This window comes from Synchiropus splendidus, chromosome 6 (assembly GCF_027744825.2).
Source record: "Synchiropus splendidus isolate RoL2022-P1 chromosome 6, RoL_Sspl_1.0, whole genome shotgun sequence".
Taxonomy (NCBI): domain Eukaryota; kingdom Metazoa; phylum Chordata; class Actinopteri; order Syngnathiformes; family Callionymidae; genus Synchiropus; species Synchiropus splendidus.
Genome location: NC_071339.1, coordinates 9,721,873 through 9,748,523, shown reverse-complemented (window position 1 = coordinate 9,748,523; position 26,651 = coordinate 9,721,873). Strand labels below are relative to the sequence as shown.

At 45.1% G+C, this 26,651-nt stretch overlaps 1 protein-coding gene across 5 annotated transcripts; it reads right to left on the bottom strand.

Moving 5' to 3' along the window:
- Positions 1-429: 429 nt before the first annotated feature.
- On the bottom strand, positions 430-26,518 carry LOC128760679 (arf-GAP with GTPase, ANK repeat and PH domain-containing protein 2-like). Of its 5 annotated transcripts, XM_053868277.1 has the most exons (21): positions 25,800-26,518; positions 25,405-25,475; positions 24,275-25,328; positions 15,807-15,865; positions 15,653-15,740; positions 15,505-15,590; positions 15,277-15,418; positions 13,959-14,093; positions 13,756-13,877; positions 12,016-12,177; positions 11,690-11,773; positions 10,775-10,879; positions 10,547-10,706; positions 6,221-6,349; positions 6,018-6,155; positions 5,882-5,944; positions 5,501-5,652; positions 5,191-5,281; positions 3,510-3,732; positions 3,140-3,443; positions 430-1,651 (listed from the first exon to the last, which is right to left on the bottom strand). In XM_053868277.1, exons 3-21 carry the CDS (start codon positions 25,182-25,184, stop codon positions 1,367-1,369), a joined length of 3,438 nt encoding a protein of 1,145 aa, XP_053724252.1. In that variant the 5' UTR covers positions 25,185-25,328; positions 25,405-25,475; positions 25,800-26,518; the 3' UTR covers positions 430-1,366. The 5 variants fall into 5 exon arrangements, with proteins under 5 accessions (XP_053724252.1, XP_053724250.1, XP_053724251.1 ...); XM_053868275.1 differs by having other exon boundaries at positions 24,275-25,475; XM_053868276.1 differs by having other exon boundaries at positions 5,882-5,941; positions 24,275-25,475.
- Positions 26,519-26,651: the final 133 nt, after the last annotated feature.

Below are 26,651 nucleotides of genomic sequence, written 5' to 3'. Positions count from 1 at the left end.
TTTCTATAAGGGGCTAACCTTATTCATCCCGTTGAGCATATGTGAAGATGTTGAGGGTATATGAAGATTTTTGGGACGTCTGAAAGGGAAGCACCAACAGTAAGCGAAGCATGAACTCATAGATCTAGGGTTACACCCAGACCACCCACTAGTCCAGTTTTCACCGTGACTAAAACGCAGTCTCACCGCAACTTCCATCTTCATTTTTCGCGTCGTGCTGCCAGTGTGTCAGCATGCAACACTGAAGGCATCAGTATAAGATGCAAAAGGCAACTTTCCATCCATTTTACCATGGGAATGAGGGTGTTGTGCCCACTCCCCCTGAAATACGTCTGTCTCCGGCTGTTTAAATAAAGAACTACGTATTGCAAAGTTAGGCAGCTGCAAATCCCGAGGCCCGAATGACCGAGACTATCGAGCGATGACAGAAATTATATAATTTATTGGCCCTGACACTCCACAGAAATATGGAGGGAACACAGCCCTGGATAACACAGGATCAGAACATTTTAACAATCGTTCTTTTATACATTCAGTCATGATCAAGGCATTTCTTTCTGCTCATGTACATGTCAACAGCTTCAAGTCTGCGGAAACGGACCCACACATATACAGTGATTATGTCGCACACAGTGATACAAGCAAAACATCGTAGAAATATCAGTCTTCGGGTCGTTGTTTAAAAAGAAGCTTTCAATCTCACAGTAACCTCTTGAGGCAGAACCAACAATACAAACCATACAAGAACATTCAATAAATCGAAGCACTTTCAATTATTTTGCTAATTATAGAACCTTTGCCTTCTCTTCTCTATGTACCACTTATTTTTATCTCCTAAAAAAACAGCCACAGTACTTTTTTTTTGAATAATCAACAAATGCAGTATTTTCTATAAACAGCTCGCTGAAGCTCAGCTGTGTTCAAACATGAGACACTCTCTTTCAACAAAAGTGACAATGTCGTGACGGTGAGAAGCAGATGAAGATGATCAGTCGATACTATCATAAACTTATTGCAGTTCCTGAGCCTTGGATGCTCAGAAAAGCCTTTTTATTTTTCAGAAAATGTGCGGGGGAATAAATATTAACGCATGTTGATGACGATGCCGGACGGTACGCAGCGCAGTACTTCACTATCCACCAGAGCTGCGTCTTGAAGTCCATTTTTTTAAACTCTACTTAAAAAGCGTTTCGTAGGAAAACATATATTTTTAATTTGGTTAAACCATTCTTGTTCTTCTCTTCAACGCACATTCTTCCGACCACATCTCTTCAGGCTTCGGGAGTGCAACATCTGATTGTTCGGGATTTCGAGCCCCATCAGTCAGAAGAACCAGCCGACACGTGCACTCACTCACGCCATGTGATTACGACACGGCTCTTCTGGAAGTGCTGTAGCTCAAGGTGGTGCCGGCGCTCTTGTTGGAGATCTTCATGGTGGTGGAAATGGTCAAGCTGGGCGCCATGGCAACAGGGAAGCTGGCGGTCGATGCTGAGGCGAAGCCCACAGTGGTGTTGGTGTTGGAGGGCAGTGGCTCGTTGGGGCACCCGTGCTGAAGCAAGATGTCGGCACACTCTTGGCAGCCGGCGAGGCGGGCCAGGGTGAGACCCGTCTGCCCTTGAGCGTCGCGGTATCGGACATCACATCCATACTGAGGAGAAGAGAGTCAGATAAACTGATTATCTCAAAGCGCTTGAGATAAGGCAAGTGCACCACCAGCTCTATAGGACGCCTTCTTGCAAGAATATCTGATGCATTTCTGATTTTTAAAACAGCCCACCCCTGCTAGATCAACAAATCTCTCACAGTTTACAAGAGCTCACTTGATGGCAGCAACGTCTACAGAGACACGTAGCTCACAGAGCAGCAAACTGGTGGAAGCAGTCTTCAGCTAGCTCTGTTAGCGCTCACGCTAACACAGGACCCCGCCATCCTGACCGCAGCGTTGGGCATGGAGTCCAACTACTTCAAGCTCAATGTGCTCAATGAGACAGCAGGGGTCAGGAATATTCCACAACTTGCCAGCACAACACAAGACGAGAGCCGATGCCACAGGCCTCTGTACACAGAGAACTCCATGTGGATCCAGATGGTAATCTAGAGCAGTGATCCTTAACCACAGCACCAGGGCCCATGGTTCGACTGTTAGCGCCCCCTAGAGGGTCACTAGAAGTTTTTTGGTTTTACACCTTTGGGGCACGAGGGCAGAAGTGTGTCACTAAATTGACTTGACTGGAGCAAATCTGTGATAGTTAACAACTATGGAGAAGTTCTTGAACAGACAAAATGATAAAGAAAGCGATGCCGCCCCCAACAGTAAACACTGTTCATAAAAGCACCTGTTGAAGCAGTTGAATGAGAACATTTTATGGCGATGCTGTCATTTACACTTATATCTTCTTGGGAGTTTAAATAAAATAGATTATTTTTATTTTATAATATTTAGACATGGTTTTATTTTATTCAGAATTTTATTTATTTTATATATATTTTATTTATATTTTTTCAACGTTCCCAACAGTTTGCATCAAGTATGTATTTTTTTTCTTAAGTAAACTTGATGATTGTGACTTGCACCTGGTTCTGCTGCTGGTTCTATTGAATGGGCCTTAGGACCATTTGTTCTGGGAAACGTGGGGCCCCGACATCCAAAAGGTTAAGAACCCCTGCTCTAGAGCGCCATACCAATTTAGTCATCAATTCTAAGTCCTATTCGCAACGTTTCATGAAGCTTCCATTATAACGTGGTCAGTTTGCTAATAGACCACCTGAAGTTCAGCCGAAAAAAAAAGATATTTAGCAGTTTGTTACATTGGCTTTTTTGATGCATTAGACGTGAACATTGTCTTGGTATTCATGTTCACTTTGGTGGAGCAGTGATACCAGTACCACAACAAAGCAACTGAGGAGCTCAAACAGTCAGCATCTGCAGGGAAGCTCATGAAGCCAATGATCTCAACAAAGTGTGACAGAAATATCATCCCAGTTTGCTGAGTCACGTTATTGTTTCCCCTCACAAGCCATTGGTAAAGCTCCACATTTTCTTTTTGAAAAGCAGAGCACTAAAATATGAGCTTGATCGTGCGGGGATCACAAGTGAAAACCCCATACCATGATGATGAAAAAGGAAGATACCCACCCAAACCAGAAGCTGCGTCATCACCACGTTGCCCTGCTGACAGGCGGCGTGCAGAGCGCAGCCTGGCAGCCGCAGCGCTAACAGGGACCTCGAGGAGAGTGCAAAGCTGACCGGGGCATTAATGTCCTCCTTGGTACAGTGGGCCAGAAGAAGCAATAGTTTGGGGAGGTTGTGATCCATTACCGCCATTAATAGGCGGCCAGACAGCGTGAGGTCTGGGCCCTCGTTGGGCGTGGGCGGAGGCAGCGGTGCTACAAAGAGCTTCTGCTCGTACTTGGCCCTGATCCATGACTCCCGCTCCTCTCTGTGGCAAAACAGCAGTTCAGATGAACCCTTTCATTCTTTCAGCAACGGGCGTGGAGGATCTCACCTTGTGGCATCCGGTGTGGGCTTCCGGTGAACGAGGGCGCGAGCCTCCCATATACTGTTAACCATGTGGTTCCCTATGGCACTGAGGACCAGCGTGAGTTCCCGTGGAAGATCGTCCAGATCCAAGGAGCGAACGCGAGACACATGGGTCCCCAAATTTCGGTGGATTCCTGAGCACTCAATACATATGAGAGCTCCGAGGTTGAGACTGGCCCAGGTGGGATCTACCAGAGGAGCACAGAAAGGACCATTGCATTACAGAAAGAACTCACATTTTATTCACCAAACAGCTGGAAAATAAGCTGGACTCATTCATTTTCACTCGGAAAGGATGAACACAAACAGTTGTCGTTCTTTATGAACTGTAGAAAAGTATTCACTATTGTCCATGATCACGACTATTAAACTTCCTAAGGGGCCACACTACCGACTGTGACTGTTGTGTAGGGGCTGGCAAGCCAAAAAACAGAAGGGTGTCTAGCAATGTCTCTTAAATTTTGCCCCAAAAATATTATAAAACAAGGAGGAAATGGGAAAAATGTAATCACGCCCTGACATTGCAATAACAATATGTTATTTAGTTATATTCACTTCTTACCAACCTCTCACAAAAGGAAGATCTTTTTCCAGTGATAAATCTTAGTTACACTACTAACACTTAAAGGAAGGCTCTTTATGACCAGGCATCATATATTTATTTACTTTGAGGGGCAATAAATGTATTTTACTTAACTTGTCAGTATAGTTATTAGTCACTACAAGGAAGGGAAAACAGAAATACGAAACAGGGAACATACGGACCTAAAAAAATAATGATATTAAATGATTGTTTGTAGATGTCAAGTAGCAATGAAACTGTTATTGTAGTTTTGTTCCGGCCTAAATACAAGGAAAGGGCCCACTTGTTTGCAAATATTGATGATTGCAATAAACTGAAAGTGACAGCAGGTGGCAGTGTGAGAACTTGCTTGTACAACACACGGATGTACAGTAGAAGTGAAGACGAAAAAGGTTCCTGGGTCCAGATGAAACTCCAGAACACCTCCAAAAGTCTATCATCGGTGCCTGGATACCTCCATGTTTTATAATAAATGCTGGAAATATATTGTAGCAATCTTCAAGATGAAAAAAGGAATCAACACAAGCGGTTGTCTGTTATCGCTCCAACGCCTTGTACTCCGCACGGCAAACTGTAGCGACAATTATCAACATCAATCGACTCAACACAGCAACGCGCGAGGCTCAGTAACACTGCACACAAATGCCCGCTGAAAACACACCCTGACAACTGCTGACGGTGAAGCCAGAAGAAACGGCACACGTCACGAACAAACACTGTTGTTGTCGTGGTCACAGAAATCATCAACCTTAATGTGTTTATTTCGCCATGTGGAGCGCACTTGCATATGACGGATGGAAAGCGAAATGTTTCCAGTTTGCGTCCTGCCTGAGACTTTTAGAATGAATGCGTGGAACTGAAGAGAGTATCTTTCTTTTCTCATAAATCTGATGGGTTCAAGGTTCAAGGAAAAGAGGGAAAAAGGGCTTGAGCAAGACTCGGTGTCATATCTGTGTTTGTCCCATCACATCAGGATCGCAGGCCCCACCCTTTTTTTGATGTGAAAAAAATTGACCATCCCTCTTGAATGTCTTTTTACAACTGGACTACTTGCTCAACTCACTTGGAGCGTCACAGTCCACGCAGAAGTTGTTGCCCTTTGCGTTGCGAATGGCCAGAAGAGCCACTGCTTCACTCTGGCTGTTCTTTCGAGTCTGAAAAAGAAAAAACAAAACCCCAGTTCATCAAACATGCTTTTGTCTGTTGGTAGCTGACTGATACTAGAGCAGTTTTCAGATGCTAATATATACCCTGCGAATGGCCTCAGAAGTCAGACACCATCACTTTGTGAAGGCCTAAATATAGCACAGCAGCAACTGATGCCAATTGATGGCAACACTAGTATAGCATCACAGACTGCGTGTGCTTCTTGCCTTGTTCTTGCTGCTCTCGCACAGCTGCAGACTGGCCAAGATCTGGCTCTCGATGGCCTGGACCCACGAGTCCCTCTCCTCCACACTGGGGGCTTCAAAGTGCCACGTCTGGCCAGTGCTCGACACAACCAGGAAGTCAAAATTATCCTCATCTGGGAGGAGTGGAGGAGAGAAAGTCAGCCCGACGCAGATGTTTCAGTGAAAGCAGTCATTAACAACTTAAAAGCGTCTTGTGCATTAAAAATTCACAGCGTCTTTAAACTAGAAACAAACATCTCTTTTATGCTAAGTGCTTAAATTTACATAAATATATGTGACATCTCTCAAAAAGCATCTTGCTGCTTTGACTACATTCATCCTGGCAACAGCAACATGTGTTACCTGTCTTGCTGACATTTCGTAAGCTGCCAAATGTTTTCAGTTTCCACATTTTTCTCTTGGCTGCTTAAGACAAACATCACACACAAAGTTAATAAATACAAATAGATTTTGCTATGAAAAGAAGAGGGGTATCCACCATCAGCTTGGACGATCGTTGCATCTCCTTTCTGGTTCATGTTCTTCTTTCGCCGTTGCTTCTTCCTGTCAGCCACTGGGGAGGCGGAGCCTACCTCTTTGGTGGAAGAAGAGCTGGACAAGCCCTCAATTGCTGAGTCTGGAAAAGGAGTTGATATTTTAAACACAGATATGTGCATCACAGGTCTAGTGAGTTCCGCTCACCAACACTCTGGGCGTTGTTGGACAGCGTCGATGCACATCGCTGAACTCCTCGACTCGTCCGGAGGAAGAGTGGGCCGCCCATTCCTTCCATGTCCTCCATCTGCAGGAGCCCGCTCGCACTGACCGGCACTGAAGCAGCCAGATGGAGGGTGTTTGCTTTTAACGGAGTATCAGTCAAATAAAGACACAAGGTTTCTTGGACCATAATGCTTCACTCAAGTTTAGTTACTAGAATAATGAATCACAAGAATGAAGTCAATGGAGACGTGAGGTCCAGGAACAAGGCCACTGGAGGGAAAGTACATTTTACCAGGAAGCCATATTACCGGACTCAAATTCTCTCGAGTCAATAACTGGGCCGTTTCTGATACACTAGGACTGTTTCTGATACATTATGGGTTTAGATGGATTGGACAGATGTCAGGCAGCTCAAGGGATTAAGAGGACAGAAGAAGAAGCCTATATAGTGGAGTATGGAGGAGCTCTTATTAAAGATTCCTTGAATTTTGTTTTCTTCCTTGCCCCTCCCTTAGTCTGTGAACTCTATTCAGGGGCTTCCTCAGTATCTTTCTTTTGCATTCTTCAACAAATTCAATCAAAAGCTTACAAGTATTTCTGCTGCATTTCATATACAGTGGTACCTTGGTTTTCGAACGTCCCAGAGATTTTTTTGCTTCGGATTTCGACGGGAAATCCAGAACTAATGCCCCCGAAAAAAGGCGGAAAAAATGCGGACTGACCCATGGCGCGCTTTGTTATTGTGCATAATGCACAATAACAATCATCTGTATGCAGACGTGTCCCGTTAGCTACATTTACTGACTGTTTTTTCTTCATATTGAGGTATAAAACCTTTCCTGTCTCTGGACCGTGGTAGAGTGTCACAGGGGAGGTGCTCGCTCTCCACACCTCTGGAGCGCTCACTCCAGGGTTTGATGTCCTGTTGTGGGCTGGAGCTGGGACAGGGATGAGGCGAGTCTGGGACAGAGCGTGACTTGGTTTATGACTTTGTCACAGCCAAACTGCACAGAAGCGCACATTCAGAGCTGGACACGCACCGGGCACCTCTTCACTTCTGGAGAGACGTCACTCACTCGGCAACCCCTCCCACATGCAGCGGCCACACACATAGAGGAACAGCTCACCTGCAGCAGACACTCTACATTCACTCCTACAAAAGCCTATTTTAAGGCTTGGAACGTGTTGTTTCTTTTTCCATTCATTGTAATGGGAAAAATCGTCTGGAATGGATTGTGGTCGAGAACCGAGGTACCGCTGTATTTGCAAAAAACATTGTGTTCAGAGGCATTTTATCTTGTTACATCAGTGGTGAGCCACCAGGGCATTCATTTTAATTGAGACACACTTCAATATTCCTCTTCAAGGAGGCAAAAAATAGAAGAAAAAACCTTGCAGAATGCAGCAACCATTCTGTCAAAAGGACAAGTGAAAAACATTTAATTTGATGCGAGACGTCACAGTTTGGTGAATCTCTTGTGACTCTGATATGTCAGTGAAGTATTTACATACGAGCTGCTTCTAGCGGGACTCTGAGACAGAGAGCACTGCATTTATGAAAGTTTCCACTCCGGACTTTTTCAAAATTTTCTGGCTCAGGTGGGTGACGAACCTGCCACCCGACTCCAACACAGCAACAGATTCGGTCGTTTTCGTCTCCACAAAAACGACACCTGAAAAGGGCTGCTCATCTAGCTAGGTGAAATTAATGATTATTACGCTCGGACCGGTGGGTGTAGCTAAGTGTCAGCTGTGCTTACAGCCTGCTGCTGAGGAACCAGCGGTCTCACTTTCATGAGCCCAGAAAACTCTCTGTGCTCCGTGCTGATGCTTTAAATAGTGTATTTAATTTGAACACGCTTCACAGCATTTTCCCGTGCATGTGCTGCAGGATGCAAACTTTACATAAGAGATTGAAAAAAGCTCCACAGAAGACATGCCACTGCCCAGTGAGCAGCGAGTCGGGAGGAGCGGACACATCACAACCAGCGGGGCTTCATCAGAGCGCTGGCTGTCACACGTGATCAGTTGTTGTGCTCGGCAGTGACAGGTAGTGATCATCAGGCACTGGTCACGCTGAAATCGGCCGATCAATCGGAGCATCCCAAATATTATGTATAGTATATATAATAATCATATTCATGTAATAGTGCATCCCAGTGTTGTTTTTCTAGGTTAGAGTTTTTATGCAAACAGAATTCAGCAACAGCAGCTTGTGTTGCCAGGTTGCATGAAATCAGTCCAAGGCCTTCAGAATCAACAGCGCAGGCGCAGGCGCCCTCTGAGTGAATGGCCACATGTAGTTGATGGATAGTTGTGATAACCAATCAGATCACGAGTTGGGGACAGCGAGGCCTTCTAGCAGGCCTCACGTTGAACGTGACTTGTACGCATCCTGTGAATGAATACTGTACTTAACCAGCCATTTCCGGACTAACCACAACTTTTTTTCTTGCTCTCTGAACCCAGTGTCTTAAACATTTTGATGGTCAAAAAGCCTCCGACCAATGACATCACAGATGTTTAGCGACATTCGACCGCTTATTGCGAAGTTCTCTGCCCTGCCTGACGGAGAACGGATTTGTTCACCTGTTCCAGTCAAACAACTACCGCAGTCTTAGCCCTTGGTGAGTGCAAATGTTGCACGTTTAATATGTTTATGACGGGCACAATGGCGCAGCTGTGTGATTGTGGTAAGAGACAAGATTCCTGTGCCGCTGTCTGCAAAATGTCTTGTTTGAGTCTGTCCGACACAGAAAATGTGACTTTGCAAATGAGGGTTTCCGCCACATATAAACTAGCGTGTCGGTGCACTGCGGCTTAAATGAGAGCAGAAAAATGATCTGTCATTTAATACGTTTGATCTCACGTGATCAAACGTATTAAAATGATGAGGAAACATTGAAACAAATGGATAACACATCATGGATGTGGTTTTGAACGTAACTGTTATCGCAGTGCAATTCGTGGAAAAATCCCCCAAAAAACATCATATAATGACTGAAGTCCGTTGCTTGCAGAACTCAAGTCGCACATTCCGGCCATACATATGAAAAGATGCACAGCTTGGGTTGGAGGCAGATTTACTTCTCATGATTAAAAATTTGCATTTTTCCGTCACTGGTTCAGTAAGTGACAAAACGCTCCTCTGTCTTTCTTCTTGACTGGCTGAGTTCCTTTCCATTTTTTTCCACCTTCTATTCCCATCACAGATTTTCGACAGGGTTGAGATCAGAGCTCGGTCTGGGCCACATCAAAACATTTGATTTTGTCTTTGTGTTTTGTTGAGAGATCCAATGTGGGCCCAGACCAAGTCCGCAGCAGATAGTTAGATGTTTTCTTTGAGGTACTCTATTGATGTGCTGCCACTCCTCATGATGCCAAGTCCCTCTCGCTGTGAAACAACCCCCCTGCAATATGCTCCCGCCTCCATGCTTGACAGTGGGAGCCATGTGGTTTGTTTTGAAAACTTGACCCTTCTTTACCAAGTGCAAGCAACATCTCTGTGCCCCAAGAGCTCTAAGTTTAGATGAATTCTGCTATGAGGGACTAGAGCAGTTTATTCTTCAAGGACCTCCAAGAGAGCATTCAACAAAGGTTGTTTTCAGACCTCAATGGATCTTGAAAGACCAGGGCCAGAATCCCCCAGGAAAGAACCCAGAAGCACCAAGTGACATAATGGTATCCCTGATATAAACAAGGGTTAAGATATGTTTTGTAAATTTCAGATAAAAGTCAAATTTATCAACTGTGGGACCAATAAAGGATGTCTAATCCAATCTAATTTAATGTGGAAATAAGATAGACACTCATCAGAACTACAGTCTCTCAGTGGGTAAATGCCCATTTTGTACTGAGGTAGAATAAATCTGAGGTTGGTCACTGACTCATAACACAAGTGGCCACACAGGTCTTTCATCAAATTACCATCCATCTGTATCACTGACTGCAGATCAAGTGTTGACATTTAGAATCTGGGCTTGCTGGAAAACAGCCTGTCAGGAGCAGAAGCAAAGATACTGCTATCTTTGAGAGCCAGGATGTTGGCATCAAATGGAGGTGATCTACTGTGGCTTTAGTATCAAAGTCCGACCTCGTGACCACAGTTGGCTCCGACAGTAGAAAGAGCCAACATGTGAAGGTGAGATGACACTTGAAATCTGATGGGACGCAGTCACATGAACAGCATTGGATTTTATTATAAAAATGTATAACTGCACTTCAACTCTGAACTTTTTTTCTGTTATGGTGGGTTGTGTTTTTCAGTGAAATGAGATGGAAGTCTTCAATATTAAAATATGGTCTGACCCAAGCTGGCACCATCGGAGCCCTGGACATCTTTGACTCGTCCGTTGAGTCCCACTGGAGGGCCGCCGGCTGGCACAGCTCGAGGTGGCCTCTTTCCCGGCACCTTCACCGTCACTCTCAGCAGGTCCATTTCCTTCCCCGGAGCATTCAACATGTAGTCCTGCCAAAAAACAACAGCATCAAGCAGCTGTCATCACCAATTCCCATCGGAGCGCAGGACCAACTCACATTGACGCTGGAGTAGTAAGACAGGATGCCGTCGTTGGAGAGAGTGACATACTTCTTCTTCCACTCTTTGTTGAGGGAGTTCCCACTGCGCTTCAACAAAATCCCCTGGTGAAAATAGCCGACATGTTTGTGATGAGATCCACAACAGTGAGTGACGGTTACATGCAGAGCGCAGCCCGTCTAAGGCAATAGCTCGATAAAGACGGCGAGTCCTATTGTGTCATGTTCTCCCTGTTTACATGCAGTGGAGGTAAGTCAAATTACTCAGCAATGCACCTCTGTAACAAGGGGTGGCGCTGGGAGTTCAGTAGAAGAAGCACAAGAAAAGCTGACAGGTAGCGAGGAGCCGTTTCAGACTGTTACATTGTCTTCCGTACACAGCGATTGAGTGATTGTAAGTTTCTGAGTAAAATGAAATGTTCAAGAGATTCTGTTTTTGTATCGCAAGAATGATAGATGTTCAGTAAACTAAAGCGCTTTTGATCACCAGCGTGAGCTAGCTTATCCACCATGTTAACGGTTGCTAACATGGAGGTAATGTCGTCTCCTAAAACCAAAGAATCACATCCTCAAATCTTCTCGTGAGAACAGACAATCAAAACGGCCTGCCTGAATGGCTGACACCTGACATCGACATGACTTTTCCATTGTATAGAAGGTATTAGACACCAGTAGACCATGATTAGTCCTGGAGTTTGTTTACTTCTGCTGCTCAGCTCAAGCTCGCGCCGCCACACATCACCGAGTCCAGTCATAGTCGAGCTACTCAGCTATATGCTACCATAGTCAAGCTATTAACGTCATTATCCAAGTTGTGTAGTCCGACTAAGACAAATAGAAATTTCGCAATGCAACAATTCGGTTTTCTGAGCTGCCATGTGAACATGCTCATTGTGACCCAGGAGAAGTGTGTACCTGTTTGATAGGGATGGAGCGACCACTCCCGAGGTCACCTTTGCAGTCGTCGCTCCGCCTGTTGGAGTCGCTGCCTCTTCGGCCCTGCGCACATCCATGAAATAACACTTGATATGCTATGATCCATTACGAAACTGATTCATCACAATATGTTGTGATACACTGCTGCATTAAAGAATCTTTTTAAGCAATACGCACGTCAACTCCATGGTGGAGATGCCTCAAACAGTTGGGGTACGGTTCTGAGCAGGAAATTCACTCTGGGATTTGGTTGAGCAGGCGGTTTAAAAGATGATAGGAGTGTTTTGCATGGGATTTTTATTTACCGCGAACCGGGTGTTGCACCTTCGGGTGCCGCCGCTCACAGATCCAGGCGTGGTGCCGTCCTGCTTCTCCCCTCTTGCACTTCTGCCAATGTCTTTGTGACTAATGACGGGAGTGGAGGGGAGCGACGAGGAGTAGTCGCTGCTCTGCCCACCGTTACTGGCCTGCAAGACGAGAGGAAGTGGAGAGTGATGATGGAGCAAAGCGCGGAGGTGATTAAGATAGGAGGAGATAAGACTGTATTGATCCCCTGGGTGGAGACATTGGGGCTTTAACAGCAGCATGAAGACTGTCAAAGAGCTCAGATTAAAGGACAATGCTGTTCAGATTAACAGCCAAAATTGGAGGGATCTAACCGAGTCCTCCGTCAAATCCAGACTGTTCAGGTTAAAAGGGAGGATTAAGTCTTCACAGCGTTACTGCTCTATTACCATGTTAAAATGAGGACATGAAACAGTCCCGCTTGATATTCCCAAAGCAACATTTAAATGATATTAATGAAGCTTCCTAGAACCAGGGTCGATGAGATGACAGCTGGTCCAACAGTGACAAATAAGGACAACCAGCTGGTGCACTGATGCGAGTAGCCGCTTGTTTGTGCTCTTATAATCTCTCCGTCTTTATCTAACTCAGAACCAACCCATTGGCAGCGGGTGTGTTGGAGCTGCGCAGGCCACAGCAGGTGTGGGGGAAAAAAAACATACACAAACAGCCATTTCTGGTGTGAACAACCAAGTCTAGAACAAGAAGCCGGCTCATGATGGTGGATGGTTTCCTCCATGTGTTCTCTTGCATGGCGGCACACTATCTAACACTGTATCGGCTAGAAAAACTAAAAAGAAATATCTTTCATCCTGGATTGTCCAGGGCCATGCCATGCGCCTCTGATTGTCGCCTAGCAACACCATCCTGCGCACGTCCATCAAACATTCCCACAGGAAACACACAGGGACGTGCTGAGGCTTCTGAATACTTAAACTTAGACTAAAAAAGAATGGAAAATGAATGTATATTGACTTATGCAGAAGCTGTAATGTGCTGTATGTGTTGACATGATATGTGTGTGTGGGCTTGTGTGGACTTCAAAATAACTGTCATTATGATTGGGTTTCAGTTTGGTTCAGAGTCCTGGTTAAGGTGAGCCATGTGTTTTGGAGGGTTAGGTTGAGGGTGAGAGGCTGGGGAAAGGGATATGGCAATGAGAAACCTCACACTGTCCCCACAGGGATAGAAATACAAATGGTGTGTGTGTGTTCTTGCACTTCTATCTTTGTGAGAGCCTGTTTATAATCAACAGAGTGAGGACATTTTCGCAAAGTGAGGACATTTTGGTTGGTGCTCGCTTTGTCAAGCCTCAGTTTTAGTTATTAGTTATTATAATTGGGTTTCAGTTAAGCCATTTGTTTTAGATGGTTAGGTTTAGGGGGAGAGGCTGGGGAAAGGGTTATGTCAATGTATGTCAATGACGGTCCTCACTAAGATAGGAAGACAAAAAAAGAAAATCTAGCTGAAGTGTTATGATTCATGTAACAGTCGCTCGAACCAGACATATAAAAGCGCTGTGTGTGTTTGGGTTTTATTTATGAGTCACAGAAGCTCCAGCTCTGCTAAGTCAAAAGGGAAGTTTGTCTGAGTGTGAATCTCATGAGTGCGAGTGGGTGTGCGTTTTGTTCCAGTGTTTTGTGTATAGGAGAAACACTGCGAAGTGTGTGCCTGGAACATTCCGCCCCCTGCTGATGTACCTGTCCTGGAAAGATGCCGGACACTGGTGTGGAGCCTCCGGAGTGACTGGGCGAGTTGGGAAGGGACTTACAGGAAGCCAGCAGAGCAGCCTGTTTCTTGGCAGTCATGATTTTCTGAGCAGCTGCCAAAACAACAATCACACATAATGCCCTCAGAAATGTCAGCGATCCGGTGAGGTGTTGGGTCTGAAAGTGGCACACACCGTCATTGAAGACTCGGTTCACGTTGAGGCCGTAAGTGGCGCAGGTTTCGTAGTAGGTGCAGCGCCGCACGTCGGAGCAGAGCTGTCTGGCTCTGACATCATCGATGACCCGCGGGTTACTGCTGCTGATCTTATCTGCACCACAACACAGCACTGTCACTTTCACTGAGCCGCATTTCAAAATCCTCGGGACCAAAACTTCACCTGAAGTCAAGACATATCACCTAAATACAAAGCAATATTCTGACTTTTTGATTTGTTTTTATATTTATGAAGAAACAGCAATTGAATGAGAGGACTTTAGCGAACATAGTGATCTACAGAGATGTGGTCAGTCTGAGCCTTAACAGAGGAGGAAGAGTCAGTCCTGTCCACATGAGCTTCTCACAACACAAGAGACACATGAGTGTCTGAATAATGTTCATCCTCACACAGGCTCAGCACCTCTGCAGCACCTAGTCATCTATATTTCCACCTATCTGTCATTCTACATTAAAGTAAAACAACTTGTACGGTACTGAAATTAACCACTAACTTTCAGCCACATTGTGACTGTTTTTAACCAAAGATTATTGCCCTACATTTATTGTGTTGTTAAAACAATATTTACCTGAAGCTGGTCACATGACTGGCAGCACTGACTACCCAAGACCCATTTGCATGACATTAAAATTGTTTCTTTTGCTAAATAGATCAGGGTTAGTGTGTGGGTTTTCTCACCGTGGACTCAGCATCAATAAAGTTTCAGTACAGTAAATCAGAAGTGTACTGTAGTACAATTTTTGCAGATAAAATTTGCAAGCTGTTTGCAAAGGTAAAGTCAGTTATGTCAGGACAGGAAAAAAAAAACTATCTAGAGGATTTAAAGAAGGAGTCAGTGCTTGGTGGGTGGGTGTTAAACATGTTTTGAGTCATATTCATTATTAATACAAACAATGCTTGAATTGCAGCTACTCTGACGGTGAATCAGCGAGTTCCAAGTCTGAACTCTTGACAAACTAAAGGAATATGTTAAATATTCACCACTACCTTGTCTGGAATTTCGGTAGCACAAAATGTGTACCCTCAAATGAAAGTGTCCTGCGTTTGACATGATGCTCTACAGAGCAGTATTTGTGACTTTGCCTCTTTGTGACTTAACAACATCATTTTTTATTATCTTCAGGGCGACTCTCTTTATTGGTATTTAGCCATGTAATAATGGCCTTTCATTTCTGTCTTTTTTTTTTTAATGATGAGTCGTTTTAGCATGTCTTTATAGTCGCATGGTAGCAGGTTGTAGTTGTAGGTTGCCATGTGTGTTTACCATGTGACTTACCCTGTGTGCCAACCACAATAAAGGAAATCTCATTGATGGGTCGGTGGATTGCAAGCTGGTGGTAGTGTTTGTAAACCTCCAAGAAACTGGCCTCATTTTCCAAACTGAAGACCAAAATAACCGCATCCACCCAACTGGCAAACTGAGGAGAAGCCAGAAAAAGAGCGCGTGGAAATACTCTCCGGTAGTGAGCCACACTCTCCCGGCCGTGGTCTGTTCTCTTCTCACCTGAGCGCTCGGGAGTTCGGTCTCTTCTTGGATAATGAACAGGTGACTCTGCCCATCAACAAGGACGTCCTTAATGTACTGGCGCCCTGAAGGACACGGTGAGTGAGAAGGATATAAGAAAACACTTGAGTTAGTAATGTCCACTGACCTTCAGCGTTCTCCACAGCCAGGTAACTTCCTGTCAGGTGCCTGTGGACCAGAGCAGACTTGCCGCTACAAAGACCGCCCAAAACACCCTGAAAAATCCACAGTTATTAGCAGGAATACATGTTAATGTGTCGTGTCAGGCTGAACATACTCACCAAGTGAAGCTCCTGGACGGCTTGGCTGATGGGCCACTCTTGACTGCTGGTGCACGTCACTACAGCAGGACACAGATGAAGAAAGCAGAGTCATTTGACACCTTCAAATATTCAACTTGAATATATATATATACATATCAAGTAAATCCTGTTCAATCACCACTCTTTTTTTTTGTTGCTGTACTTGATTCAAAACTTAATCACGACAAAAGCTGGCGGGGTCCCCGGGGTCATGACCTGCACCCAGAATAGAGTTGGATTTACATATCACCCCTCTCTCACGACTCAGTCGGAGCGTGTGTGGCTGACTGACAGGTCAGGTTGCGGGAGGTGGACAGAAAATATTCGTCATAGACGAAATAATTACTCTGTTTAACTTCTTAATAATTACTTTTTAGTTGTTTGTTGGTGTTGTGTTAAATTATATGTATTGAGATGTTTTCAATGTGAAACTGGCTTAGAGCCCTCTATATTTTTTTTCATCTGGCGCCAGTGACACCAAATAGCCATTAAATAAAAGTAACATAAGCCATAAAAGTCAACATAATACAATGTAGTTTCACGCCGCCATATTGTTCTCATGTGGGCTGCATACCTGCGTCCTGGTTGTTAAATTAATGTGATTTAATCTGCGTCATGTGAAATTTTGTTAACAGCCTCTTCCACTGTGGTAACTTGTTTACGGAAAGGTAAATATAAAAGACGATTTCACCCGGGGAATCATTTACTGTAGCGAAAAACAGCTCATATTCTTCAGCGTATTTGTCTTCATCAAAAACGCCTGCGCTGTAGATGATGACTGGGTGTTAATATTAAAAAATCCCATTATGCTGCAAGTGTCATGTTGATAAATAGCTGTTGTGCCGAGTCTCCAGCTCATAGCGCAGTTGTTACTCTAATGATCCTCCAGCTGTTTGGATTCATTCGCCGATTCTGTCACTTTATTGAGTGAAGCTTCATCTGGTGTGACACTGATGAGACTGAAATAAATGAGGGTCGGCCACTGCAACGCAGGCAAGAAGCTTTCTTGCTGGAGTTTATACTTTGTGTGGGAGTCATGACAGGATCATTGTCTTTAACATTATTCAAGGGTCAGTGGAGAAATGTGGAAAAGTTATCTCAAATTCAACTGTCATCTAGTTCTTGATGCTGGCTGTCACATCCTCTACAACTACAGTGGTACCAGTGGTGTCCGTTCCAGACGGCCGTTCGACAAGCGAATTGTTCGAAATCTGAATCGATTTTTCCCATTACAATGAATGGAAAAAGAAACAACGCGTTCCAAGCTTTAAAACAGGCTTTTGTAGTAGTGAATGTGGAGTGTCTGCTGCAGGTGCGCTGTTCCTCTATGTGTGTGGCCGCTGCATGTGGGAGGGGTTGCCGAGTGAGTGACGTCTCTCCAGAAGTGAAGAGGTGCCCGGTGCGTGTCCAGCTCTGAATGTGCGCTTCTGTGCAGTTTGGCTGTGACAAAGTCATAAACCAAGTCACGCTCTGTCCCAGACTCGCCTCATCCCTGTCCCAGCTCCAGCCCACAACAGGACATCAAACCCTGGAGTGAGCGCTCCAGCCTCGGAGGTGTGGAGAGCGAGCACCTCCCCTTTGACACGGTCCAGTGTGGAGACAGGAAAGGTTTTACACCTCAATATGAAGAAAAAACAGTCAGTAAATGTAGCTAACGGGACACGTCTTGCTCGCCGGTGACTGGATGGTCTCATTGCTGCCTTTTGCAGATGATGCAGTCCTGGTGACCCATGTTCTACGGCTTCCATTGCTTAGTGAAAGGCAGTCTGAGATTGGTGCTGTGTTGCAAGTCAAATGCACCCTGTATGAGTCTGTCCCGGACTGAGCTGACAGAAAGACTCAGCAAGTTGCAAACCTCACAAATCCATCTATTTTCCGACCCTATTTTTGGTGGGGAGCCAGAAAACACATGGACTCTCTTCAGATCAAGGGCTTTCACAGCGTTGTGCTGCTGGAACTAGGGCAGTTTTGGAAGAACCTCGGTGCTCTCTAGCAAATCAGCCCATGGAATAAACAACACACCGGTAACATAACAAGTCGCACCGATATAGGGTTTGTGGCTTTATTTTAAGTATTTGTTTTCATCCAAAAATCAATGATGCAGTCCTTTTGATGATGAGGAGACATAGAAGACGACTGTGTCTGAGGCATCTGGTCTGTAACAAGTATGTATTGGCCAATGTGTTTCGCAGGCGTGACTGTCGAATACGCCGGGCCCTCCGATAACGCCTCAGGATAGATTGGAAGGATTACACGTCATGCTTTTTCTGAGGACGCCTTGGTATTACAGAGCTTGGAGTGTTTACTATGAAGATTCTTCTGGTTCTTTCTGCCGGCCCTCTGGCCCAACCTTGGATTTGCATCAGATCTTTTCTCTATTTTGAGCCGGCAGCCACAACAATGAACCCAACCTGTCTCCAATAGTGGGTGCCAACAAACAGAACCTACGAAGTGTCTGTCAAAAAACATAATTAGAAGTGAGACATGGAATTTATTTTTAGAACAGGGGCTTCAGCTTCAGAGTCTAAATTAGTCTGTCTAAATGAATACTGTATGAAACAGTAAGAAGAAAAAATGTCGATCCCAGTTCAATGTGGAAAGTGGTAACAGATATTGCAGTTTAGAGTTATGGATTGTGGGAGGAAACCGGAGTGCCTGGAGGAAGCGCGCACAGACTGTGTTGCTATGCAGCGTAGAGAACCGCTCTCCACGCCAATATCTGATCTTTATTTTTAACCTGCATGATGAAATGAACTACAAAGCTTGTGCGCTGAAAAACGCAATTAGCGGCAAGAAATGCTAATGCCACTGCGTGAGTGTATTTTTGGCATAAAGTTCAACACAAAAGTTGCATGATTAAAAATGCATCATGTTGACTTTTCAATTGGAAATAATGTGCAACAGGAAAATACAGTCCAAATGTTGAAACCCCTCGTGGAAGAGATGGGAGACAAGATGATTTTATCAGTGAATATTTGGAACTGAATTTGAATACGGGAAATGTGTGAGCAAAATGCAAGATTCTGAGTATTTGAAAAGAAAATTACATTATTTCATGTTTTTAAAACGATTGCAGTCAAACATACTTGATTTGGTGGTACTTCTAAAACAAGAAAATTGTGGTGAAAGTTGTGATTGACAACAGGAAATATGGACCTTAGCAAATCAGCTTGTAAAAAATAGTTTTTAATCCTAAAAAATCTCCAGGCTGAAATGATTTTAACAAATAATGTTTATTTGTAAAATGCAGTAAGTAATTCAGGCGCAAAGTTCCCTAAAAAATGTACACAAGAAATTAAAAAAAATGTCTGAGAGGTGGGGTCAGCAGCTCATTTAAACCGCTGACATGTTCCACAGGGTCACGATGTAGAGTGTCACAGTCAGACATGTTTGCTTACGTCCGCCCCCTATAGTGGTGAAGGCGCTGCAATAGTGAGTTCTGCTTTTTAGTTCTGTCGATTCCACATTTCATTGTAAACATCAAATACAATGGAATGGCAAATAAGGTGAAAACATCCAGAATAGATCACTGAACCTGCTGCAGACAGAACCGCCAGATGCTCGGCAGACTTTAAAAAAAAACAGAGTCTTTAAAGCCCTGTGACGCCGATGACCCTTCATGTCACGCACAGGTTCACGCTGCTCTGTGACTTGGGGCGAACAGGGACGCCTCCTGAGGGACAAAGAATTTAACCTTCAGTTGTCAGAGAGCTGCTCTATTCACGCACCCACATCGGCATGGTCACAACACAGACCCAACAGCATCTCTCACAGCTTGCTGTTGCCATGGAAACTACAGTTTCCAGAAGCTTCCTGGTGTCTATATAATAAATGCTCCTGCAGCGAGATGATGACGGCCACCTGTTTACGGGAGAGGATATCAGATCGATGACCCCCTTTTGTCTCTCAATTTCCTCAGCTGCGTTCATCCACTGCTGGAATACTAATGAGCGCAATGTTTAAGTTAAGGGGTTCATGCGATCCCTGACTCCCACAAATATAGCGTAGAATGAAAGGGCTCCATTGGGAGGCTGCCTCACGCACGCACTCACACACACACGCACAGAGCAGGAAGTGGCAGGTTCCCCCACGCCACAACACAGCTCTGTGTATCCCAAACTTAATTATTCATGTCCCACTTACTTGTGACAAATTATTCAGAGCTTACTCTGATCCCACATCTCTTGTCAGAGATAATCATTTTTGGAATATTTTAGTAGAAAATCAAAGATCGGTGAAAGCTGCTTTGTTTTTTTTCTTTTCTTTTCTAAAAAGCGTGTTTTTTAAAAACGAATAATGCATGAAGAGTTTTCTCAGCTAATTCAATAAATGTGGAAATGAAGTCGGAAACTGTCTGAAATGGATTCCTAAAATCTGAGGAGCGTGTAACAGCCTTTGAAATGTTTGTTTGAAATTGCCGTGATAATTTTTCCTGAGATTCATGTGCTCTCAATCTGTTTATCTGACGCACAACTGGGATAATTTTCAGGGTATTGTGAAATCTCAACCGGTTTTTCTCTTTTTCCGATTTCAATTCAAAAGTCAATAGAACCCCTGATGTATCTAGTTCGGTCACAGCTCAAGAGTTGTTCATCATTAAATCTCACGTCTCATCAAAGCCCTCAGGAGTGAAGTGCCACAGCGCATTTCTGTTCACAGCTCCAACGTCTGCAGTCGTCCAGGGTGCCATCCATCATTTTTGGCTAACAAAGCTGTGATTAACTCCGATGATCTTTGATCCTGAAAACAAGCAGAGTCCCTCATCGGAAGTATGTTCAACCGATCAAATCTTCACCGCCTCCTTTCTCCAAACTAGAACTGTGATCTGCTCCTAAAACACGCAAAGTAACAGCAGCCTGTTGTGTGTTTGCTTTGCTTCAATGAACATGAATTAATACATGGAGAATTCAAGCAATGATCTCCATAGATGTTAATATACCGTATATCTATATATATCTGAAAATTGAGTCATTTGTTCCTTGTCCAATTTCACAAGTTTCCTGAAAATTAATCCAAATTCATCCATAACTTTTCGAGCCATTTTGAACACAGACAGACAAGCCAATGCAGTTGAAATCGTAACCTCTTCTGAGGAGGTAAAAACGTAAGCCATTCATCATCGCCATTCATGATTCAAGTACAGACAATAACAAGCCTTTTTTTTTAACTCAAGGTTGCTGACTCTTCAAGTGCTCAAATCAAGATGGAGACTTCAGCACAAAAATACAAGAAGTCAGTTGTTTCTTTTAGTCTCACCAAGTTTTAACCCCAGTAAACAAGTGTTGGGTGAGTTCTATTTTCACAGAGTTGTTGTAGTTCATATCCACCACCGAAGGCAGTTTCACTGAACTCATTCGAGGTTTGATCCACACTTGTGATTAGTCCGTATGAATCTCAAGAGCAACAGCCTCTGCTGTGCCACATCATCTACAGTATAGCCATCATCCTGTCCTAGGTTTGGAGAGTCCTGTGTGCCAACCAGCAAGTGAGACGTGGCTTCCATGTCCAGAGCCAGAAAATGGAGCACTCCCAGGAAATGCACAAAGGTAAGATCACAGAAGGAGAGAGAGCTTCCAACTTGCTCGGACCACCTTCAGACAAATGACTAGAGTGAAAATGCGGGACTCACTAACAAGGGAGATGAAACAGCCAACTAAAGAGATGGTGTTTATTAAAAAAAAGTCTGACCCAGAAAATCCAAACCTACTGTAAAGAAGAGAAGCGACTCACAGATCAGTCATGGAGTTTGTACTGGTACTGGAGCTGGGTATAGAGAACTACACGCACACATGTAGTGTAACACTACTGTCCTTTCTGTTCATAACTCTGGATTTGTGAAATGTAACCTACAAAAACATGTCATAGGAAGAGAACAACATACATACATACACCGTCAGTTACCCAGCACTCAGTCCTGCTGAGGGTTTCAGGGAGTGCTGGAGCCTATCCCATTCACCCCTCTAGAAAAATACTTAACAGTCTCCCTTAGTGAGTATTTTTCTATCTGGTTAATAATGCCAGATGTTGCAGATGGTGTTGCAAATAGTGACATATTGATCTCTGTATTTGAAAGAGACCCTGACCTCTCCCCAGCTAAACCATGCATAGCTCAACCTCGGACCAGACATCATCATTGTCTGACATTACCACGCTGTCAACTTCACCGGCTGTTCAACAGTATAACGCAACTCCAGACCCACTGGAATATCTCCTATATTCCAGGAAAAAATGGTATCATGGCTCCTCCTCGGCTAGATAGCTTAACTTCCTCAGCAGGTTGTTTGAGAAAGCAGAAGAGAAAATCCCTCTGGTGGCCAGTTGTAGATTGGTGGACCTTTGCACTTCAATGTTTCCATTTCATTAGATCCGCTCTGACTGTAGTTATAGTTGCTAAGCAGCTCCCTCAGGTGGGATTAGTGCGGCAATGAAACCGGTGACTAGAAAGATGCTAACTTTGCACTTAGTCCTTCGGACTGTTATATCATAAGCTATTATGTCACGATGAATCTTCTCAGCACAGTTAAGTGTTGTAGCTCTCCTCTTAAGGAGCAGTCAGCCATTGTGTTAATGTGTAAGACCTCCGAGAGGTTTGATGAATTGCTGTCAGAAGGTAGAAGTTCTTTGTTAGCAGAGTAAGTTTTAGATAGAAGAAACTGAAAACAAGGGCAAGGAAGCCACAGCATCCACTGCTGAGATGATGCAGGGAATTGAGTTTGGCATCAGTCACTACAGCGATTAGAGAAGTGAAGGGGAGAGTGCAGGCAGGGTGGAACAGATGGAGTAATGGGTGGCAATGAGAGTGAGAGTGAGAGGGAAGTGTCAGAGCTGAGGATGCTGCGGTTTTCATGGGGAGTGACATAGCAGGTCAGGCATATCAGCAGGAGGTTAATGTGGCGGAGTTGGACTGACACCAAATCCATATACAGTGGTACCTCGGTTCTAGACCACAATCCGTTTCAGACGGCCGTTCCACAAGCGATTTGTTCTGAATCTGAATCGATTTTTCCCATTACAATGAATGGAAAAAGAAATAATGCGTTCCAAGCCTTAAAATAGGCTTTTGTAGGAGTGAATGTAGAGTGTCTGCTGCAGGTGCGCTGTTCCTCTATGTGTGTGGCCGCTGCATGTGGGAGGGGTTGCTGAGTGAGTGACGTCTCTCCAGAAGTGAAGAGGTGCCCGGTGCGTGTCCAGCTCTGAATGTGCGCTTCTGTGCAGTTTGGCTGTGACAAAGTCATAAATCAAGTCACGCTCTGTCCCAGACTCGCCTCATCCCTGTCCCAGCTCCAGCCCACAACAGGACATCAAACCCTGGAGTGGAGGTGTGGAGAGCGAGCACCTCCCCTGTGACACTCTACCACGGTCCAGTGAGACAGGAAAGGTTTTACACCTCAATATGAAGAAAAAACAGTCAGTAAATGTAGCTAACGGGACACGTCTGCATACAGAGGTTGCGTTATACACAATAACAAAGCGCCTCGTGGGTCAGCTGGTCGATCTGCGCACGGTATGTTTTTTCGTCTTTTTTCGGGGGTGTTCCAGTTCTGGATTTCTGTTCAAAATCCAAAGCAAAAAAATCTAGAAATTTTTGTTCACACTCCGATTAGTTCGAATTCCGGGACGTTCGAAAACCGTGGTACCACTGTATTATTACTGTATTATTGCGGCTGTTGTTTGGCCTCAAACTCATTAGGGATGTTGATAATTAGCCAAAGTAAGGAACAATCGGAAATTAATAATGGGTTCCGAAAATTATTTTTCAATACTTGAGGTGTGACCGGGTACAATGAGTCCAGTTAGATATGTTAGACATCCAGTTAAAAATGTGTTGCGTGGCTAATGCGGAGCCACACAACTTTGATCCGGGTGTGAGACAGAAAAACTACATGATTCATGAGATGCTTTTTATAGTATAATGGTGAGTATTTTTTCTGATACATGCCCTAACAGAGCAGCTTGTATCCGGTAACCCCAAAGTGCAATACTCTTAAATAAATGCTACAATCACAAAGTACGCCAAAACTGCACCATTTGACTAAAGCGGTGAATAAAAATAGAGCTGCAGAAAACAAGCCTCAAGACATGAGCAAATACTTCTTCATTTGCTGTGTTTTTTTAAGAGATATATTGAGTCAATTAAAGTAAGAGCATTAGAGGAGACTCGGTTTTGGTCTTACTTAGACTCAGGAGGGGGTTTGCAAAAGGCAATTAATATGTAATGCTGTGTAACCACATTGAATAACATTCCATCAGTGGGTTAAGACTTAAATTAGATGTTAAATGATCCTGGTGGAACAATCCAACATGTGATGTAGAAGTAGTGTAGCAGCATCTTTCCACGCTGAATACTAGATGTGGATTGTCATCTGCACTCAGGAGTCATAACCATGTAGATTGAGGATTCATCTCATCTGTTGTGAAATCATTTTGAACGTGATTCCGCGGCTTACCTTCCTCCTCACTGGAGGCTCTCTCAAGAGCCGGGTAGAGCGGAGGTGGCGTGGTGACAGGAGGTGGTGCAGGTGAACTTTTGGTGAAAATTCCACTGATGAACTTGAGCATCTTGCGGTCCCTGGGAGGAGCTCTCTGGATTGTCGCTCCATCTCTGGCCTTCTTCATTTCCTCAGCGGGAGACTGCAGGTCGCTGTTGTCCAGAGTACGATTTGTGTCCTTCCTCAAGCCTCTGGCCGTGTCACTGGCTGGCAGGACAATCTTAAATCTGTCCCCCTGAGAGACCTCCCGCGACATGATGCCGGAAAACCCTCCGCTGCTGGGAACTCCAGGACGGATCAGCGTTCCTCTGCCTTCACTGTCAGCCCAGGACGCCCTGTAGGGGCCCAGAGTCGTCGCTGCCATGAGGGGGGACTGATCCCCCATACGATTATCTCTCCTGTCCAGCGTCTTGGCAGAGTGGTAGGAGCTGGTGTTGGCCTCTCTGTTGTCCCTCCAGCACGCAGTGTTGGCTCCTGAGTGTGACCTCATCATGACCTCCGGCCTCACGCTGGCCTGGGAGGGGACAGAGAAGGGGAGGCTGGTGCGAGAGCGGCTGCCCAGCTCGTTGTCACCCTTGAGGAAGTGCATGGGCGGCTCACGGTAGAGCTCCGTCTTTGGCCGGAGGGATTCGGAGCGAGGACCTTCTCTGCGCACCGTGCCATCGAAGCTCGTCCCTCCATACACTTTCACCATCTGCTTCATAGGCTGATGCATAAAAGACGTGTCTTTCCCCTTGCTGACCAGCATGCTGTCTTTCTGTATTATTTCCCGAGCCAGTTCAAGAGCTTCCCTCCGCTCTGACGTCCCCTGGCTCTCTTTGGGGCTGCCATATTTCACCAGCACCTGTTCCACTTCCTCTTTGCTCATGAGTTGTCTTTCCTCTTCCCTCTTGGCCTCCCTTCCGTCCTCCTCTTCTTCTCTATCCTCCTCCCTTTTAGGGCTCCCTTCCCCCTCAGGAAGGGTGTCTTTCTCTGCCTGGTCCTCCTCAACATCCTCTGGCACGGCTTCAACCTTCACCAGAGTGAGGGAAATGAGGTAGGTGGTGCGTTTCGGTGGGTTCACCGTGTTGCTCATTGGTACAACTGACCTCAGTACGAGGGTCGCTGAACTTTGACCTGGTCAGACTGTTGAGTCTCGGTCATGACAGCCCGGAGAAGACTGGAGAAGAGAAGACACATGACACCATCATCCTCCACTCAGAATCATCCACACGTTCAACACAAATGGAATTTCACTTGATGCAAGTCTAGACTGATCTTTTTCAAAGACCTCCATTATTCCTCACCCATGCAGGCCACTACTACTGCTCACCACTGCTCCATTCATAAGACCTCCTCTCGACATCCGTTGATATATCATATTTGTCCAATGAAACATGCGTATTTATGGGCAAACGACGTCTTGGCTGGTTCTCAGGCCGATATACTGGGTGGAATTATGCAACAGTCGATAGATCCCAACTGTGTACCTCGCAGAACATACCTCCTTTTTCAGATGAATATCCTTCCCATCTGCGCTCAAAACACGGAATGGCACTTCATACAAAGAAGAGACGGACGGTCCATTGGAAAAGGGAGTACAAAAAATCAGGTCTGAAAAGGAGGAATCATTCACTTGTCACGAAGCGTCACGCTGCCGGAGCCTCCATTCGACAATGTCATGCATGAAATTATGAGATCGCACAGTGAGGGTCACGGAGATGCACAAACATCTGCTGTCATGTACAAAAAAAAAAAAAAAAAAAAAAGGATCGAATGATGTGAAGCGATCCCAGCGGAACCTCCCGCTGCCCGGATCCTTCCTGTAGGTAGCAGCTCTTCTCGGTCACTGCATCCCTTCCTCCGAGTGCCTCATCCAATTAGCAAGTCAATAAAATGTGTCTGTGAGGCTGAGGAAGCCCACCAGCTCACCACAGCCCCTCCCCGCAGCCTTTTTTCTTGCCTCCTTTTGCGTTGCAGCCCTTCGTCTCTCACCCCCTCAGAAACAGCCAGACAGCGGTGATCCTGCCGCACAGCCACCGGATGCTGCTCCGGTAAACCGAGCAGGGAAATGAAGCCTTGCAGCGAAGCCGGCGGTGGTCCGTATCCTCGCTCATCAGATTCTTATCGATGCCGACACAACAAAAGAGGCAGAAGGAAGGCAGAAGAGGAGGAAAAAAAAACCTCCAGCTCTGCTGCTGCCAGTGCTCCTGCTCCGTCGCCAGCTCTGTCTCTCCTCTATCCTTCTGAAGCGATTTATGATCGGCTCTCTCTCCCCCCTCGCTCTGCCTCAGCATCACTCCAGCCATGGTACTGATCGACACAAGGAAAAGCAACAGCTGCATGGTGCACTTTG